The sequence below is a fragment of the Henckelia pumila genome, chromosome 1, assembly GCF_033568475.1.
Source record: "Henckelia pumila isolate YLH828 chromosome 1, ASM3356847v2, whole genome shotgun sequence".
NCBI lineage: Eukaryota > Viridiplantae > Streptophyta > Magnoliopsida > Lamiales > Gesneriaceae > Henckelia > Henckelia pumila.
This window is the reverse complement of record NC_133120.1, coordinates 93,737,871-93,757,276: the sequence shown is the minus strand read 5'-3', so window position 1 is coordinate 93,757,276 and position 19,406 is coordinate 93,737,871. Positions and strand designations below refer to the sequence as shown.

The 19,406-nt window shown below is 35.3% G+C and overlaps 2 protein-coding genes across 7 annotated transcripts; both read right to left on the bottom strand.

The window, feature by feature from the left end:
* Positions 1-8,777: 8,777 nt before the first annotated feature.
* Positions 8,778-9,941, bottom strand: LOC140874697 (NDR1/HIN1-like protein 13). Its single transcript, XM_073278053.1, has one exon. It carries the CDS (start codon positions 9,846-9,848, stop codon positions 9,072-9,074), a length of 777 nt encoding a protein of 258 aa, XP_073134154.1. The 5' UTR covers positions 9,849-9,941; the 3' UTR covers positions 8,778-9,071.
* A 4,197-nt stretch (positions 9,942-14,138) lies between these two features.
* On the bottom strand, positions 14,139-18,886 carry LOC140891765 (inactive protein kinase SELMODRAFT_444075-like). 6 transcript variants are annotated; one of them, XM_073300718.1, is made up of 10 exons: positions 17,542-18,886; positions 17,139-17,424; positions 16,790-16,944; positions 16,612-16,706; positions 15,534-16,522; positions 15,275-15,435; positions 15,104-15,180; positions 14,865-15,012; positions 14,629-14,778; positions 14,139-14,516 (listed from the first exon to the last, which is right to left on the bottom strand). In XM_073300718.1, exons 2-10 carry the CDS (start codon positions 17,323-17,325, stop codon positions 14,337-14,339), a joined length of 2,142 nt encoding a protein of 713 aa, XP_073156819.1. In that variant the 5' UTR covers positions 17,326-17,424; positions 17,542-18,886; the 3' UTR covers positions 14,139-14,336. The 6 variants fall into 6 exon arrangements, with proteins under 6 accessions (XP_073156819.1, XP_073156535.1, XP_073156672.1 ...); XM_073300434.1 differs by having other exon boundaries at positions 17,139-17,934; positions 18,069-18,886; XM_073300571.1 differs by having other exon boundaries at positions 17,139-17,934; positions 18,231-18,886.
* Positions 18,887-19,406: the final 520 nt, after the last annotated feature.

Genomic DNA, 19,406 nt, shown 5'->3' with positions numbered 1-19,406 from the left:
TTGGGACAAGTTGGAATCGTAGGATTTTCTATAAACCATGATTAAGAGTCGTGAATCCAACCAAAGGACAGCTAAAAAATAATAATTTACCATATTAAAAAACTATAGTTTTATGAATGATTTGAGGTGACAATCCTTCCATTTAAAGCAAATGCATGTTGCCTAATCCTTGGCTTATGAAGTTGGCCCCATTTCATTATTTATTATGAAAGATAAATTACTTGTGAAATCCTTAAATTTTAAAGTTTGTGGGCTCTTTATCTATTTTGTTTCTTTGTGACCCTTCGTTTTCAAAAATGTGTAAAAAAATACCCCATTTATTAGGCGGGGGTAATTTTTAATAGTTCGGTTCGGGAGGGGCTATTGCGTTGGAAATTAAGACTTGACTTCAGAATTGATCTTGGAGTTTGTTAGTCGTAATCTTTCATCTTTGCTTCGTAACATTGCCAATCGTAATTCAAACAATTGTATTCTATTGATGGTTTTTGTATTTCAAAAAATAAAAATAAAATTTGTTGCGGGATTGAAGAGAGCAAGTAGAGTCGGTCATTCGATCCGTTGGGTCAATTCTTGATTTATGTTTTAAAAAGTTCAAATTTATGACATGCGTCAAATTTTCAAAATGATGGAACTAAAGTTAGACGTGAGAATTCGAAGGAAGGATTTTTAATTCATCGTAATGATTTTAAAAAAATAAAGACTTATTATTTTTCAAACATAACTTATGGATTAGTTATATATCCAATTAACCGAAGATTTCCAGAGTCTTTAAACAATGAATCAGGTGCTATCCCACTCGGAGCAAGTAAAAACACAATTCATATCCCACAAAATCCAATCTGTTGTGAAAAAGTAAAAATTTACGGTAAAAAGTAAAAACTCAAAAACTCAAAATTTATCAAATTCTACACTTTATAAAATTTTTCTCTCTTCACAATTGTATTTTTCTACACAAATGGAGAGACCTATTTATAGATCTCAATTGGAGATTAGTCAAAAATTAATACATCATTAATTACATCATCACACACTAATTTTCAATATTTTACAACTCAATTTTCAACTTTCAACCTTCAACATTCAACAATAAATAATAATATATTTATATATATTTTCAACACTCCCCCTTGTGATGATGATCATGATAGAATGACTATCTCCATTACGTGTTGTATACTGCCTCGTTAAAAACCTTACTAGGAAAAACCCATTGGGACAAAAACCATAGTAAGGAAAAAAGAGTGCAGCCACGTAAACTCCCCCTGATGTCAACATGAATGATTCTTCACATATTTCGTAGATTGCGCATCCCAATATTATAAATGTGTTTTCTGAATATCGCCGTGGGAAGTGCCTTTGTGAAGAGATCGGATGAGTTCTCACTTGATTGAATGTAACAGATATCAATATCTTTATTCTTCTCCAGCTCTTGAGTGTATGCAAAGAATTTAGGAGGAATATGTTTAGTTCTGTCACTTTTGATGTATCCTTCTTTCATTTGGGCAACACATGCGGCATTATCTTCATACAGTGTGATTGGATTCTTGTCCACTGATAATCCGCAAGAAGTTTGGATATGCCGAGTCATTGATTTAAGCCAGACACATTCACGGCTTGCTTCATGTAGTGCAATAATCTCGGCATGATTTGATGAAGTTGTAACAAGTGTTTGTTTCTGTGATCGCCAAGAGATTGCAGTGCCTCCACGAGTAAATACATATCCGGTTTGGGAACGTGCCTTATGTGGATCAGATAAGTATCCAGCATCAGCATAACCAATTATTCTCTGATTTGTATCTTTTGGATACAAAAGTCCCAAATCCGTCGTTCCTCGTAAATAACGGAATATATGTTTAATTCCGTTCCAGTGCCTCTTCGTTGGACATGAACTGAATCTTGCCAATAAATTTACTGCAAAAGATATGTCTGGTCTAGTGCAATTTGCAAGATACATAAGGGCACCAATGGCACTTAGATATGGTACTTCAGGACCAAGAACAACTTCATCATCTTCACATGGACGAAATGGATCCTTTTCTATATTCAATGATCTGACAACCATTGGAGTACTTAAAGGATTTGATTGATCCATATTGAAACGTTTAAGGACCTTCTCTGTATAATTAGACTGGTGAACAAAAATTCCACATTCTTTTTGTTCAATTTGTAAACCAAGACAATACTTGGTTTTTCCAAGGTCTTTCATTTCAAATTCTTCCTTCAAGTATAACATCACTTCTTGAATTTCTTTATTCGTTCCAATGATGTTTAAATCATCAACATATACAGCAATAATCACGCATCCCGATGTTGTTTTCTTGATGAAAACACAAGGGCATATTGGATCATTTACATATCCCTTTTTCATCAAGTGTTCACTTAGCCGATTATACCACATTCGGCCGGATTGCTTTAACCCATACAATGATCTTTGTAATTTCACAGAATAAAATTCTCTGGGTTCTGAACTTTGTGCTTCTAGCATCTTAAATCCTTCAGGGATTTTCATGTATATATCACTATCAAGTGATCCGTATAAATAAGCTGTAACAACATCCATTAGACGTATGTCCAAGTTTTCAGACACTGCTAAACTGATCAAATACCGAAACGTAATTGCATCCATAACAGGAGAATATGTTTCTTCATAATCAATTCCAGGTCTTTGAGAAAAACCTTGTGCAACAAGTTGAGCTTTATATCTCACTATTTCATTTTTCTCATTTCTCTTTCGAATAAAAACCCATTTGTACCCAACAGGTTTAACACCTTTAGGTGTAAGGACTATAGGTCCAAAAACACTACGTTTATTTAGCGAATTTAATTCAACCTGGATGGCATCTTTCCATTTTGACCAATCCTTTCGAGTTTTGCATTCACCAAAAGATTTTGGTTCATTATCTTCATTTACGATGTCACATGCCACATTGTACGAAAATATCTCATCAATATCTTGTACATTCTTTCGGTTCCATATTTTTCCAGTATTAATATAATTGATAGAGATTTCATGATTCTCGTCAGTTTGTGGTTCTGACAAAATATTTTCATCATCGTGTGTTTCTTCTGGAACACCATTTTCTATTTTCTGATCATCATTTTTCTCTATGTATTTTCTTTTCCGAGGATTTTTATCCTTTGAACCGATTGGCCTTCCACGCTTCAGGCGTTTTATGACATCATGAATGTCTTCATTTTGTTTCTTTGGAATTTCAACTCGAGCAGGGGCATTTACAGCAGGTATATATGATTTTGTTACCCCTTTTGTGTCTGCAAATGCATCTGGCATTTGATTTTCTATTCTTTGCAAATGCACAATTTGCTGTACATCTTTATCACATTGTTTAGTTCTAGGATCCAAATGTAATAATGATGGTACATACCATGTGATTTCTTTTTCGATGTGTTTCTTTTCTCCCCCTAACATTGGGAAGTTATTTTCATCAAAATGACAATCAGCAAATCGTGCTGTAAACACATCGCCTGTCTGAGCCTCAAGATATCTAATGATTGATGGACTATCATAGCCGATATAAATACCATTCTTTCTTTGAGGTCCCATTTTTGTTCTTTGAGGTGGTGCAATAGGCACATACACCATACATCCAAAAATTCTCAAATGAGAAATATCTGGTTCTTTGCCAAATACAAGCTGCAATGGGGAGTGTTTATGATATGCACTTGGCCTGATGCGAATCAATGCAGCAGCATGTAAAATTGCATGTCCCCATATAGAAATAGGGAGTTTCGTTCTCATAATCATTGGTCTAGCAATCAACTGCAGACGTTTAATCAATGATTCAGCTAATCCATTTTGTGTATGAACATGAGCTACAGGATGTTCAACAGTAATTCCCATCGACATACAATAGTCGTTAAAAGTCTGGGAAGTAAATTCTCCAGCATTATCAAGTCTTATTTTCTTGATCGTATATTCGGGAAATTGATTTCGCAATTTTATTATTTGAGCCATCAATTTTGCAAATGCCACATTCCGAGTGGACAATAAACATACATGTGACCATCTGCTAGAGGCATCGATCAATACCATAAAGTATCGAAATGGTCCACATGGTGGATGAATTGGCCCACAAATATCACCTTGAATACGTTCAAGAAATATGGGTGATTCCTTTTGGATTTTAGCTGGTGATGGTCTTATAATAAGTTTCCCCAGAGAACATGCTTTACACTGAAACTTATTATTCTGAAAGATCTTCTGGTCTTTCAGTGGATGACCACTTGTATTTTCTATAATCCTTCGCATCATTATTGAACCAGGATGTCCCAATCGATCATGCCAATTTGTTAGTATTGAAGAATTTCCAATAACCATATTTGATTCGATTGGACTTATATGTGTATAATGCAATCCAGTAGGGAGCATTGATAATTTCTCAACTACATATTTCTTTCCTGATTTATATGTAGTAAGACACATATATTTCTCATTTCCTTCGGTTATTGTTTCCGTATCATAACCATGAGAATATATATCATTAAAACTCAACAAATTTCTTTGTGATCGTGGTGAATATAAAGCACTATTTATCAAAAATTTTGTACCATTAGGTAACAAAAATTGTGCTTTGCCACATCCTTCAATCAAGTCTACAGGACCTGATATTGTATTCACCATTGTTTTTGTTGGTTTTAATTCCAAGAAATATTTTTCATTTCTGAGGATAGTGTGCGTTGTACCACTATCTGGTATGCAAACTTCCAGTGCATTATTTCCATCTTTGATCATAGCATTTTCCATAATGATCTTCAAAAACAATATGCAATAAAATGAATTAAGAAAGATACATGCAAATTATAATATGTTACAATTTAATTGCAGAATAAAACAATACATGCAAAATATAATATGTTTTACAATATAAAAATTACATTGTTACATTCTTTTCCCACCAGTACATTTAATCAATATCTTCGAAATCATTCAAAAAGTAGGCAGCATCTAAATTCATTGAACCACTTGCATGGTCAATGTTTTCAGTAAAATTGGTCTCTTTTTCTTTCCCCTTTATTGAATCTTTATAGAGCTTACACAGATGCTCAGGGGCTCGACAAGTTCTTGACCAATGTCCTGGAGTGCCACATCTATAACAAACACTCTCAGTTCTTTTTGGATGATTTTTATTTTCACCCGTATTATCATGCTGCCTCTTTTGTGGGTGGTTCGTGACGTTCCTTTGAGATGAGTTATTGAAATAACTATCTCTTTTATTTTCAAATCCACGGCCTCGACCACGACCGCGATCATTTCTACGCCCACGTCCACGCCCACGTCCTCGTCCACGACCTCGACCAAAATCTTGTCTATATCTTTGATTTTGGTTTTCATTTTTACTTACGACATTTGCTTCAGGAAATGCCGTTGAACCAGTAGGTCTGGACTGATGATTTCTCATGAGCAATTCATTATTCTTTTCCGCCACGAGTAAACATGCGATGAGTTCTGAGTATCTTGAAAATCCACGCACTCTATATTGCTGTTGTAGAGTTATATTTGATGCGTGGAATGTGGAAAATGTCTTTTCAAGCATTTCCATCTCAGTAATATTATGCCCACAAAATTTCAGCTGTGAGACAATTCGATACATCGCAGAATTATAATCACTCACCTTTTTAAAATCTTGGAATCTTAAAGTATTCCATTCATCTCGTGCGGTCGGAAGTATAACTTCCCGTATATGCTCAAAACGTTCTTTTAACCCTTTCCACAAAATCATTGGGTCTTTTTCGGTCAAATATTCACATTTCAACCCCTCATCAAGATGTCTGCGTAAAAATATCATCGCTTTTGCTTTATCTTGTGAGGATGATATGTTATTTTTTTTGATAGTTTCGTTAAGACCCAATGACTCGAGATGCATTTCTACATCGAGGGTCCATGGCATATAATTCTTTCCGGTTATATCAAGTGCAATGAATTCGAGTTTCGTCAAGTTCGACATGGTGGTACTAGAAAATAACAATGCATTTTATTAGTTAATTTCCATAAATATGACAATACAAAATAATGGAAGAACGTAAATTACAAGTGCGTATATAAATAGAGAAAAAATATGTGTTGGAAAATCGCTGGTGAGTAAAAGACCCGTGAGCATGATGATCATAGTCGTTATGAAAAATATCCTTATAAATGTCATCATCTCCATCTTCGAAAAAACCGAGGATAAAATATTTTGAGAGAAAGAATGAATTTGGTGTGATTGAAAATGAGTTTGAGTGAACATATTTATAGGGCAAAAACTAGCCGTTTTGTTACCGTTTGTGACCGTTGGGGGTAAAGAAAAAATTGAGTATGTGTTGAATAAAAATTCGTGATAATCATGTAATGCATATAATGATAATCATAGTTAAATAATTATGTATATCATATCACATTATTATAAGATCGGTGTCGTAGACAGCCTTTTATATAATGTTGTGAAATTATACCAATATAGTTAGTATAAAGTCAGGTATAGTATATCATATCACATTATTATAAGATCGGTGTCGTAGACAACCTTTTATATAATAACATGAGATTATACAAATATGGTTAGTATATAAATACACAATAATATATATCATATCACGTTATTATAAGGTCAGTGTCATAGACAACCTTTTATATAATAACATGAAATTATATATTAATATAGTTAATATATATACATAATAAATATATATCACGTTATTGTTTAAAAACCTTAGAGGCTTTTATACTTGTCGTATCCCTTACCGGGAGTGTGGGATGTCGTCTTAACATCCTCCCAGGATTTATAACAAGTTTTGAAAAAAAACTTATTTTTTTCATAACATGATATTATATATTAATATATACACAATAAAAATATATAAACAGTAAAATAAAAATTCTTACTTGTTGAATATTTTTGACTTCTTCTTGTATTTTGGAGCGTCGGAAAATATAGAGAACCTTCGAGCGACCGTGCTGATAACGTGTTGTGAAAAAGTAAAAATTTACGGTAAAAAGTAAAAACTCAAAAACTCAAAATTTATCAAATTCTACACTTTATAAAATTTTTCTCTCTTCACAATTGTATTTTTCTACACAAATGGAGAGACCTATTTATAGATCTCAATTGGAGATTAGTCAAAAATTAATACATCATTAATTACATCATCACACACTAATTTTCAATATTTTACAACTCAATTTTCAACTTTCAACCTTCAACATTCAACAATAAATAATAATATATTTATATATATTTTCAACACAATCAATTATTTTGGGCATATTTTGTTTTTAAAAATAAATATTGGCCAATTATTCACCCATCGCTCTTCCATCCAATCTATGATTCAACCATGTTCAAAAAGAATAATTCTAATTTTGCAATAAAAATCTCTGACAATTGGGAGGTTGTTCACATGTCCCGCCTTTTTAAAATCTTATTTTTTCCAACGTCACGCCAAATTTTGCAATTAAAATGTTTAATTAACTATTGGTGGGTGGGTCCTTGATGCACACCACCAATCCCACACACACACACCTATTTATTTACATGTTTATATTTAATATTATTATATTATATGTATTATGTAGCAAATTATCAAATATCAATTATTGTAGCCTTTCCATTGATCACCGACACCGCACCATCCGAAGCTTGCCAAACCCCCCACCTAATTATTCCATTCAACTCCCACCACTTAATTCTCCCACTTTTCCATGTTATTATTCAAAAATATTTATTACCTTTTTTCAAATAAAATTTTTAATTATTCATTACCACTACTTTATATATATATATATATATATATATATATATATATAGAAATGTTCAACTGTCCAACCATGTTTTTCTACTTGGTCCGCGACCAGAGTTTTAGTGGTTTATTTTTTTTTTTTGCATCACTAAAACCTGGTCGCGGACCAAGTGAAAAAACATGGTTGGACAGCTGAAAATTCATCTATATACATATAATACATCTCGAATACATGTACTAGTTTCTCGATTACTTATAGTTACGCTTGGGTTTCGTTTGATTTGAAAGAAATTATAAATAATACATAGATAAGTAATTTAATATAATAAATAATAAATAAGAAATGATAGTTAATAACTTAATATATTATTTGATTTGATTGATAGATTATAGTTTATTTGATTTGATTGATTAAATTTTATATAAATGATAAATTACCATTTTGTCTTTTTAATAATAAATAAAATATGAATAATATTATTTATAGGAAGTAATATAGTAATTTAAATTTAATGATTTGATAAAATAAGTTATAGATTGATTAATAATAACCCTATCAATTGAAATATTTCTCTCTCATAATGTGATCAATTGTGAGGACCTCACCCAATTTAATGATATTGAAATAAAAAAAAACTCCCGAAAAATATTATAGTTGTTGCTTGTGTTTTTATGTTGTAATAAAATTTAATGGACTGACCTTTCGACAAGCATATGTTGTGATTTTGTAATTTCATCAATAATTATTGATTACGTTTCAAATTTCATTAGATTGTTTGGATGAATTTCTATTGGATTAATTTCTCTTGGTTAATCTGTATACATGCAATGTTAATTAAGATATTTGAAATACATTCTACATGTGTCGTTTCAAATAAACTTTTTTAAATCCTTCTTTATATGAAATTTTCGTCATATAAAATTCTTTTATCCAAACACGACTGAAACACCCGAAAGTCAACTATGAGGTAATTGTAGTAATAATTAGCAGCCAAATTTCCTCCACTCAAAACACGCAATAACCATTAATGACACGAATAATTGAACCCAAAGATTAAGAAATTAAGAGAAGTACTCGATCATCAAAATTCACAAATCTGAAATATATATTACAAGAAAGTTGAATTTCAAATGATTAATCCTATAAAATCACGGTGAAACTATGCAAAATATATGTATCACATATTAAAATTAACCCCCTAATTTGCTCCTAATGGCAATCATATCATATACCAAAGTAAAAATGAATCAAATCAAATCCACGAGAAGAAAATTTCCCAAAAAAAAAATGAAAAAGAAAGGAAAGAAAATCATAACACCTTTGGCATTTATTTCGATCAGACCGTCCACTTGATGATCTTGACTCTCGGATCCACTTTACATTTCACTTTCGAAGTCGTCGCGGCGGCAGTTGAATTGCCTGACGGAGGAGCAACCTTGATTCCGTCGCAAACGACCCTGATATTCAGCTTTTTCGTTTTCAGTTTCCCGACTTTCGCCTTCACTTTTGAATCCAGCTGAATTTTAAGGGGGAGATTCTTGTTTTTCAAGCTGGATTTCAACGGCGAGATGTCGGTGCCGTCGGGGATCGGAGCTGCCGAACTCGAAATGACCGATCTCAGATTCGTCGTGTTTTCGGTGCCGTGAGTGAAAGCCGGGAAAGATCCGGAGCCGATGGAAATGTCGCCGGAGAGTATTTCCACCGAGATCGGATCGTAGAAGAAGGTGATCTTCTTGTTAGGGTTACGAGCAACGAGGGTGAAGTTGAAGGCGGCTGTGACGGTTGTGTCGGTGAGGTTAAATTTGGAGAGCTGGAGAGATGTGACGGAGAAGGAAGGTCGGTGGGGGCGGTAAATCACGTAGAACACGACGCCGGCGATTCCGGCTAGGAGGAGCAGGATTAGGATTGCGACTGTGGTCCAGAGGCAGCAAGCGCAGCATATGCTTCGTTTGCTCCGGCGCGGCGGAGGCTGAGGACGGTAGGCGGGGCGTGTGGCATTATAGAGCTGAGCTTTATTAGTCGGGAATGTAGGGGCCGCAGTGCCGTTGGTTGCGCTGCCGGTAGCGGCGCCGTTCGCCGCCGGCTTTGCGGATGGGTAAACTCTCTCCGCCATCTGAGTTGTGTTCGTGCTAGGTCTGTTTTTTTGTTGGTTCTTTGAATTAGGGATTTATTTATTTAATGCATGAACATATATATATGGGCGGGCTAGACGTATACATACAGGGATGAGTAATGACAGATGAGACAACTACTGCTTAACTACTGCCTAATTACATTCCATAATCCACTTGACATTTTTTCCCTCAAAATACTAGACTATGTCTTTTAAACAGTCTAACGATTCTAAATCCACGAGGAAAGGTGTCAAAATATGTTAGATCCATCGTGTTAGGCCACTCTGTCATAAAATTAATGAGTTGGGTTGACAATTTTTCAACCCGTCTAAAAAGGTGGGCGATCGATCCTTATTCTTATTAGCGGACGGCTCAATTGACTAGGAACTGTTTAGAATATACAGTTGTAACGACCCATTGTATCAAGACGGGTCTTTTCAGCGTGCTTATGTACTCACTCACAGAAACTTCCCAGGGGGTCACCCATCCTATAATTGCCCCAAGTCAAGCACGCTTAACTTTAGAGTTCTTATGTGATGAGCTCCCGAAAAGAAGATGCACCTTCTTGATCCTCAACCATGTAGTCCCATACCTACACAGTCTCAGAAATCCCCTCTCATTCCGGAACGGGATCGGTTCATTCATGTCTCCCTCCGCCTAGAAGCCTACCAGGAGCTGCTCATTGTCCGTGCAAACTCTTTTGGCACCCGCGATCACTCCCTGCCTCCTCAGCCCCGGGCGTCACATGCCCACCAGCTTCCGCTTGGTTCGTCCCCGAACCATACCGTACTAAGAGAGGTCGGCTTTGATACCATTTGTAACGACCCACTGTATCAAGACGGGTCTTTTCAGCGTGCTTATGTCCTCACTCACACGCACCCTGAGAAACTTCCCAGAGGGTCACCCATCCTATAATTGCCCCAAGTCAAGCACGCTTAACTTTAGAGTTCTTATGTGATGAGCTTCCGAAAAGAAGATGCACCTTCTTGATATGAATAGTACATATGAAATCTTTTAAGCCCTCCTCAACCATGTAGTCTCATACCTACACAGTCTCAGAAATCTCCTCTCATTCCGGCACGGGATCGATTCATTCATGTCTCCCTCCGCCTAGAAGCCTACCAAGAGCCGCTCATTGTCCGTGCAACCTCTTTTGGCACCGGCGATCACTCTCTGCATCCTCAGCCCCGGGCGTCACAGCCCGCTTCTTCTAACGGTGGGTTGTAGCGATTGTGGGTCGACACGTTAAAACCCGCAAAATTATACGTAAGTTCGTCTGGTTAGTCCGTTTCGTCACCTAAAATAGATAGGTCGGGTTGATGTTTTCCCAAATCGCCTAAAAGATGGGCCGTCTTGTCCCGTCTAATTATGGGTTGCGATGGGTTGTGGACCGACCCGTCTGCTAATTCGTTTTGACACTTATATCTACGAGATGACTGACTTGATCTATATCTGTAATGAATAGTACTATCTTTAACATGAAATATAATATTTTTTTATGCTCGGATCATACTAGGGATCCATTTTATAAAAATTTCTGTGTATAATTTATAGTTCGTCTCACAGAACATTCCTAAATTTAAAATGAGGTCTTACATTTTTAAACCAAGTAAAAAAAAAAGAAATAAAATTATAATATAGTGGAGGATCACTATATCAATTGATAATGTTAATATTATTCTGGTAGGTATGCATTTGCCAATAAAATATAAAATTTGTCATATCAAGTTTACATAAATTGCTCAATTAATAAATATGATTCTGATTTTGATTTTGACTTTAAAATTAGTTTACCCTAAAGTGCTTTAACACTTGAACTTTTTCAACAATATCAAATAGGTATATCCTTTTCCTAAAAATATGTTAAGCGGTGACAAATTTTATTAAAGTTTTTAAAAAAGCGATACAACCCTAGGCCATTGAGCATCCATTAAAGACAACATCTTATAAATTATTTAAGTATTTATTATTATTCTATTCTATTCTATTCTATTCTATTCTATTCATGGTCTTAATCTCCATATTTTCATGTAATTATAATTATTATTAATTTTGTGGATCATTACCCTTTGGTTTGTATTTCTTTATCAAGTGGTTAGAAAGAAAAAAACGGCCCACATAAAAATTGAACTACCAATTGTAATGTTTAAGTTGATAGTGATAAATATTTCTTATAGGGTAAATAGTGACAATTAGAAAAAAAAAAATTCAATTTCGTTTAACTGAAATATATATATGTATTGGTGTTTTATAAAATAGCCACGCAATATCTATCTAAGAGGTGCTGTGGTCTCTATGCATGCCTACGATTTGCCACTAATTTTGTTTCCACTAATTTTGTTTCCAAGCGGTGTGTGTGTGTTTTGTGTGAAGAAGACTTGTGAATTGTGATTGATTTTTAACCTAAAAAAGATGTTTCCAGCTCACCAAAAATTGAATAAATAATCAACATTCAATTTATTATTGGAATCTTAATGTGTGGTTGCGTGGTTGTTAGCCGCGTGCGTGTGAGAGCGATTGCCATACCATAACATATCAGCTCCGATCCACATTCTTCCAATCTAAACAAACACGTATTCGTCGTTGTCTCAACTCCGACCGATTTCGGATCGATGGAGTAAGTCAATAATTAGTCCATTATCAAAATTCGATTAATTCTATTAATATTTTTTCAGATGAACTCGTCGAATGTAATTTATGTAATTAATATATATTGCAGGTTATAAAATTTGCTCAAGACAGGAGTTGCTGGCTGTCGTGTGTCATGAAACAAACAAATAAATATACGCGCATACATAGGCATAGACGAGTTGGTAAGACCTGAGTTGACGTGAGAAGAGATTCCTCAGCGTTGCGGGTTCGATTCTCCTGTGGAGCATATTTCCTGCTGAAACATGGTGGGGTATGCTCTGGAGGTTGGATCATGTTGTTCCCTCCTTCAGATCCCTCCCGCTCGTGCACATCCCTCGATTTAACTTCTGTCTAAACCAATGAACTTCTAACTTATGTGAAATAGAGTCTCCTTCAAAGTCAATCTTTTTCAATAAATAAATATACGCTACGATAATCAAATCAAATATACTACAACAAGTCAAACATTCCACTAACGAGATATAAATTTAATGGAAAACAATGAATAATGAAAAATAAATGTATAGGTTTCTAAACTCAATATTTGTCCCCAAAAATTTTTTAAACTTGGAAGTTGTAAACAAAACAAACATTTAATTAAAATCAACATTATATGAATTAATATAATTTTAAACATTGTTGGCACTAAAATGGTGATGCATCCCTACCAAAATAGGACGTAGGTGGGTGGTGAAGCAGCCGGTCAAGAAAGAAACCCCACACCAGTCTATCATCACCTAATTGTCATTTTTGGTTTTCATTGACAAATAAAAACAATTTCAATTTTAATAATATTAAAAATAAATTTAAAACAAATATAAAAAAAATCAAAATTATTCGAAATGAAAACCGAAAATTAAATAAAAATTTGTGCCGGTATTGTTGGACTTGAAATCCAGCACCAAAAGGCAAAAATGGCCAATTGGGTTTTATTATTATTTGCCTTATAGCTTTTCTGGTAGGCCAATAGGATTTTATTAATTCTTACTTGTCTCCCATTTTATATTAATCATTTTATTTATATTCTTTAATGTGCTTTTCATTCACGTTAATCTTTTCATTCACGTGTTTAGGGCTAACCACAGGTTCTCAAAAATAAATAAATGGTGTTTCATAATACTTTTTTTCAATCATATTTGGCTATTTGCATGCATTAAAAATATATTTGTTCCACAAAAAAATATTTTAAGACTCAATTCGATCCGAATTAATATATTCAAACTTGAGCTTGATTCGAAATTTAAAAATTTTAAATTTTGTTACTATCAAATTTATCATTTGCGAGCTATTCAAACAATTTCATGAATGCTCAAAATTTAGAATTATATTTTATATATATATATATATATATAATAAATAATAATATAATAAAACACTGTAACTTGAGACTATTTCATAAAATAATTTAATGAATTTCAGCCAAAACAAAGTGCAAACATATTTGACTTGAGTTTAACAACTATGAATATAAATCAAATTAACATTTCGAATAAAAATTCATGAGTTCGCCATATTTGTGTTAATAATTCTCAAGTGTGTCTGTGTGTCTGTTTTTTTTTTTTTTTTTGAAAGAGTATCTGTGTGTTTTCATTTCTAAAGAAGGTTAATGCTAAAAAGATTCTGAATAAATGAGTTTTTTTTTTCAATAAGAGCGCGTTTTTCAGAAATCATTTTTTCCTGGAATAATCATTATATCATAACATGAAAAACACAGTAACACCCATTCACCTAGTACCAAAAACAATCTTGGTGATGTGCACAGAGTTTCCTAGCTCCATGCCAAAACACATATTTACCCATATCCGATACTCAAATTCACCGAGAGTTGCCATATGAATTACTAGCATTGCTCGGTTTCACTGAAATTTCGATCTTGAGCTGAGAGAAAGCTTCGAATTCAAATGCTGGGCCGTCTTGTTTACAGTAAGGTCCATGACCATATGCTGTTCATTTTGTATCCGGTGATCGGACCACATCTTCCCACTCGCGGACCTTTGCGTTGAACCTATGACTTCGCCTTCAAGTATCCGGAGCACCTATTCAGCGAAAAAAACAGTTGATGGTCTTGTAAGGTAAAATCCAGTTTTTGAGAACCAAAAAGATTCATGGGCTTAGTGTTTGTTTGGTGATTCAACCAGATTCTAGTACCTGCGACATACGAGGTCTTTCCAGAGGATCCCGTCTTATGCACAAAGATGCAGCCTGCAGCATGCAGTAAACCTCGTTCTCCAAATACTGGCTGCCTAAGCGTGGATCTAGGAGTTCACCAATGGCATATGCTTCCAATAGAGGGCGTGCCTATAATATATCAGTTCCCATAAAAAATTTACATTCTACTTTCCTCGCTGCTGTAAATATAAATATCTCCGCGAGAAGGGACGTACCCATTCTGTGAGACATTGCTGACCCTTTGGTCTGTTTATATCGATTGCTTTTCGTCCAGTCACAAGCTCCAGCAATACCACACCGAATGAGTAGACATCGGCTTTCTCGGTGATCTGACCACTTTGAGCATACTCGGGAGCCAAGTACCTAACGACACAACGCACTCCTGAGTTTGGAATTGTATACCTTAGTAGATTACAGGGACCTTAACAGACGAACTAGTGCTAAAGAATATTACCCGAATGTCCCGATTACTCTAGTTTCAACCCCTGTTTCTCCATCAGGCTGCCACCTTGCTAGACCAAAATCTCCCACCTTGCAGAAAAAATAAAGATTTAGATACTTTATGACTATAATATAATAAATATTGAAACATAGTTTTAGCGTCTTGATCTAAGAAGATAAGTACCAAGGGCTCAAAATCATGAGTAATAAGAATGTTATTAGGCCGCATGTCACGATGCACAATGCAACCAACTCTGCATTCTTCATGAAGATATCGTAAACCTCGGGCACCTCCGACTGCAATTTTCTGGCGTGCAGACCACGGTAATGTATCTGGATGACGTCCTGGAAGTGCGCAAAGCAATTGCATTAAGTATAACCAGACCACAAGAATAAGGAAGGAAGCTGAGAGTCTGTTAAAAAGAGTGATTTTGAAAGCATACCGTAAAGATACGAATCCAGTGATCCGTTGCAGATGTACTCATACACCAACAATCTTCTGCCATCTTCGATGCAGAAACCAATTAACATAACAACATTGCGGTGCTGAGCACAGCTTAGCACTTCAACTTCTGAGCAAAATTCTTGATCACCTTGAGAACTCGCCAATTTGTGCTGCTTAACTGCAATAGCCTGGCCATCCGGAAGAACTCCTTGGTAGACAGATCCGAACCCACCTTCGGCCAAAAAGTTCGCCCGTGAAAACCCCCCGGTTGCAAGCTCCAGCTCGGCATACGTGAACCACCTCGGAGGTTTACCAAATACAGGAGCCTTGTGCTGACATATAGAACACAAGGGAGGGGGACCAGGGGGAGCAGTCTTGAATGTGGAAATTACTTCCCTCAAACTGCCACTGAGATCTTGATTCGACAGATACCTTGGCGATCCAAACCTTACTTGGTCATCTAGTTTAATAAGCTTTTCTAGAAGGGTACTGGTTCCAGAACTTAAAGATCGGCTATGAGTTCGTCTTGAGCTTTCCCCAATATGTTCCAAAGATGGTTGAAACCTCAAACTCGAGGAGGACGACAAATATTCTGTTTCAGTTTCTGAACCCGAATCACCACTATCTTGATCTTGTTTCGAATCTAATAGGCCATCTTTCTTGAGGCCACCTTTTACCGTGGTAATGAAGAAAGGCGAAGTTCCAAGATCAGAGCTTGAAACCGAAGAAGTTCCTGCTTCTGTTGCGGTGAATGTTTCAGGACTACTCGAGGGGGTAACAAGAGGACCACGAGTCGAAACCAGAGGATCATTGTTATTTTCTTTTTCCTTCGATGACTGATCCTTATCAGTATTCGTAGCCAACTCTGTTTCCTTTTTAGGTGATCCAACTAAATTCAATCTAAGAATCTTCGGTTGGGACCGTTTCATAACCACAATGTTGCATTGCAACTCTTCCATACAGCGTTTTTCTTCATGTTTGAGATGTCTGCACAATATTTGAACAAAAAAAGTCACATTGCGTCACAGGCTAATGATTTAGATGGAACAACAGACAGAAAGAATCGCCATTCTTACTTGTCCAAGACCACCCAATTCACATTATTTCTTTTTGCACCAGCAGCCACAGCTCCACTAGGGGACCCCGGGACGATATTTATCTTCACACTGATCTGAATTATCATTATCAAAAACATATATCATCGCAATTATAAACGGGAAAACTCAACATTTAACAAAAAGAAATCTTGCTCACTTCATTTGGGTCGTAAACATCTTTCAGCTGAAGAATCATCTGAGAGAAAGAATCTGTTATGTCCGATTTGCGGTCCACACTTTTAGTAGACTGTGAACTCCGGTGGACACTAGCACAGTCGCCAGCCAGTCTAGGGAAGCCCCATAACTTTCTACCTGGTTTAGTTAGAGATTAATCATGTTAGTGAACTATCTATCATACTTAGCGCACTGTATTTTTTTCCGGAAAAAGTCTAAAAGATTGAATTGAATTGCATCTCGTAAAAAAGCAGGAACATAAAAATGAACCAACACCAGAATACAATTAGAAAATAACAAATGCAATCAAACAAAAGATTGAATAATCTCACAAGAATTCTGGGAATTGGTGACAACAAGAAGTACAATGCAGTCTCCAGGCTTAACAACATGGGTCAGGGCCCAAACCAGAGCACTCTTAGGAATCTCCTTGGATGCCTTAACAGCAACCACAACCTTTTCAGCAGCATCACAACCCTTGTCTTGTTGCTTTACCCTTTTCTTCGAATCTCTACTCATTATACCAGAAGAAAATTATCCCACTTCAGTCCACTTTTTCTTTTTCTGAAGTTCCAAAAAGTTATCAGTAACTCAAGACACCGCTTCCAAGTGCATAATCTGTAAACCAAGAACCAGTGTTTCCTCAATGAGATTTGCTTTCCTTTCTTTTCTTTGCCAGTCAAAGATCAGAAATTAAGTAAACCTCTGTTGCGATTCAGAAAGCAGGAAAGGTACCATGTCAGCTATTCGCATGGACCTTTTTTCAAGCACAAGACTTTATTTTTTGGCAGCAGATAGGACACACAATACTTCCGGTTCCGCCTTCAAAACATGCTCTAAAACCACAGAAGTGAAAATTGGGCACTTTCGTCTTCCTTTTTCCACTATTACCAATAAAGCAATAGCAGGAAAAGTGAAACCCAAACTCGTCAAAAAAATCAACTTTCTAGTGCCACCTAAACCAGTGCTTTTGTTTTCGGCTTTCACATCAAGATACTCACAAAACCAGAAATCATCATAAAGCTCAATAAATTGACATGAGGAGTGGAGCTTTGTGTTGTCAGGTATACGACTCCTCAACTCTTAAATCTTCTTTTACAAACCAAAAATGACCACAACCTCCCACTCCTGCAAAAAAGAGAAAACCCACCAAACCAAACAATCAGCCAATCACATAAACTCACCGCATTTTTACACAAGAAGATTAAAATGAATTTTGGCAACAGGGCGATGGGGATTATGTAGCCTTCGAGTAATTTTACCATCTTATCCACACTTTCTTGCCCCTTTCGTCACATCAAAACAGCTAAAATAAAACGACAACTACCGTCTACAAACAAGAGAAAAGGGCCAATGAACAGCAACAATTTTATGAATAGTCTGAGTTTGTGAAAGAGAGAGTGAATGACTACGATTTTTCATACATGTTCTGACCTGAGCTTTCAAATTGAACAGTGACAACTTCAGATTGATGAAATTGAACATAAATGTCCGCAGCGGGACAAAAACCAAAGAAATTCAAAACATTCTTTTGTACCGCACAGATATCTACTCTACAAGTAAATTTTTGGAGTAAAATATAAATTTGGTATGAGTGCGTGGGTGCGTGAAAGAGAGAGCGAGTCAATGAGATATCGCAAATTCGCAATTCTACATACATCACCCCCTTCACTCATGGCCTGAGCTGAACAGTGAACAATCCAAATTCGTGAAATTAAGATTAAAAAACATTAACCCAGATCACGTACCATCAAAAATGCAAAAAAAATCAAACGATCTTTCAGTACTACTCAAATTCTACACATACACCACACCCCACATATATATACGATGATTCTTGAAAGAAGGAAAATACAGAGATTTGTGTAAGAACAATATAATGATGCACTGACTTCTGTACCGATAATTAATTATGTATAACGTTTATATGGAAACATAAAATTACAAAAAATATATTCACAAAATCTGCGCCAATGCAAATGTGGGCTGATTTCTGAATTTCATTCAATTCTTGTCTCCCTTCGCTTCGATTGGCTTACTGACACTACTGTCACTACAGGTCGCCGTCGAGATACGCAGCTTTTACCTGGAATACCCTTCAATTCTTCAATTAACTACAACTCCACCGTTATTTTTTTTTTATATAACATTAAATTTACAATATATTATGTATTTGATAAATAAAATTTTTATATTGAATTTTTTGGTATTGCATAAATTGATAAATGACTTTCGTTGTTCCTGTAACATTATTCTTTTGTTTTTTTCCAAAGTATGTTTGTTCATTATTGGATCGGTCGGAACACATGCAAATTGCAATGCATTTTTTAGACTATGAAACATGCGATTCATATAATCGTAGAGATTTGAGGGTTGATTACTTCTATCAGAACGTGATTTTTTTATTAAAAAAAATTATGATGGTATGATTTGGATGAAAAATTAAATATGTTGATACTATAATGTATTTTGTCATAAATAGAAATATTTTTTTCGTGAGTCGGATCAAATAAAAGATTATTCAAAAAATTAACATGTGATAGTGTCTTACAAAATTTTTGTGTTAATTTAGCTGGTAAAAATCAATAAACAAAAACAGG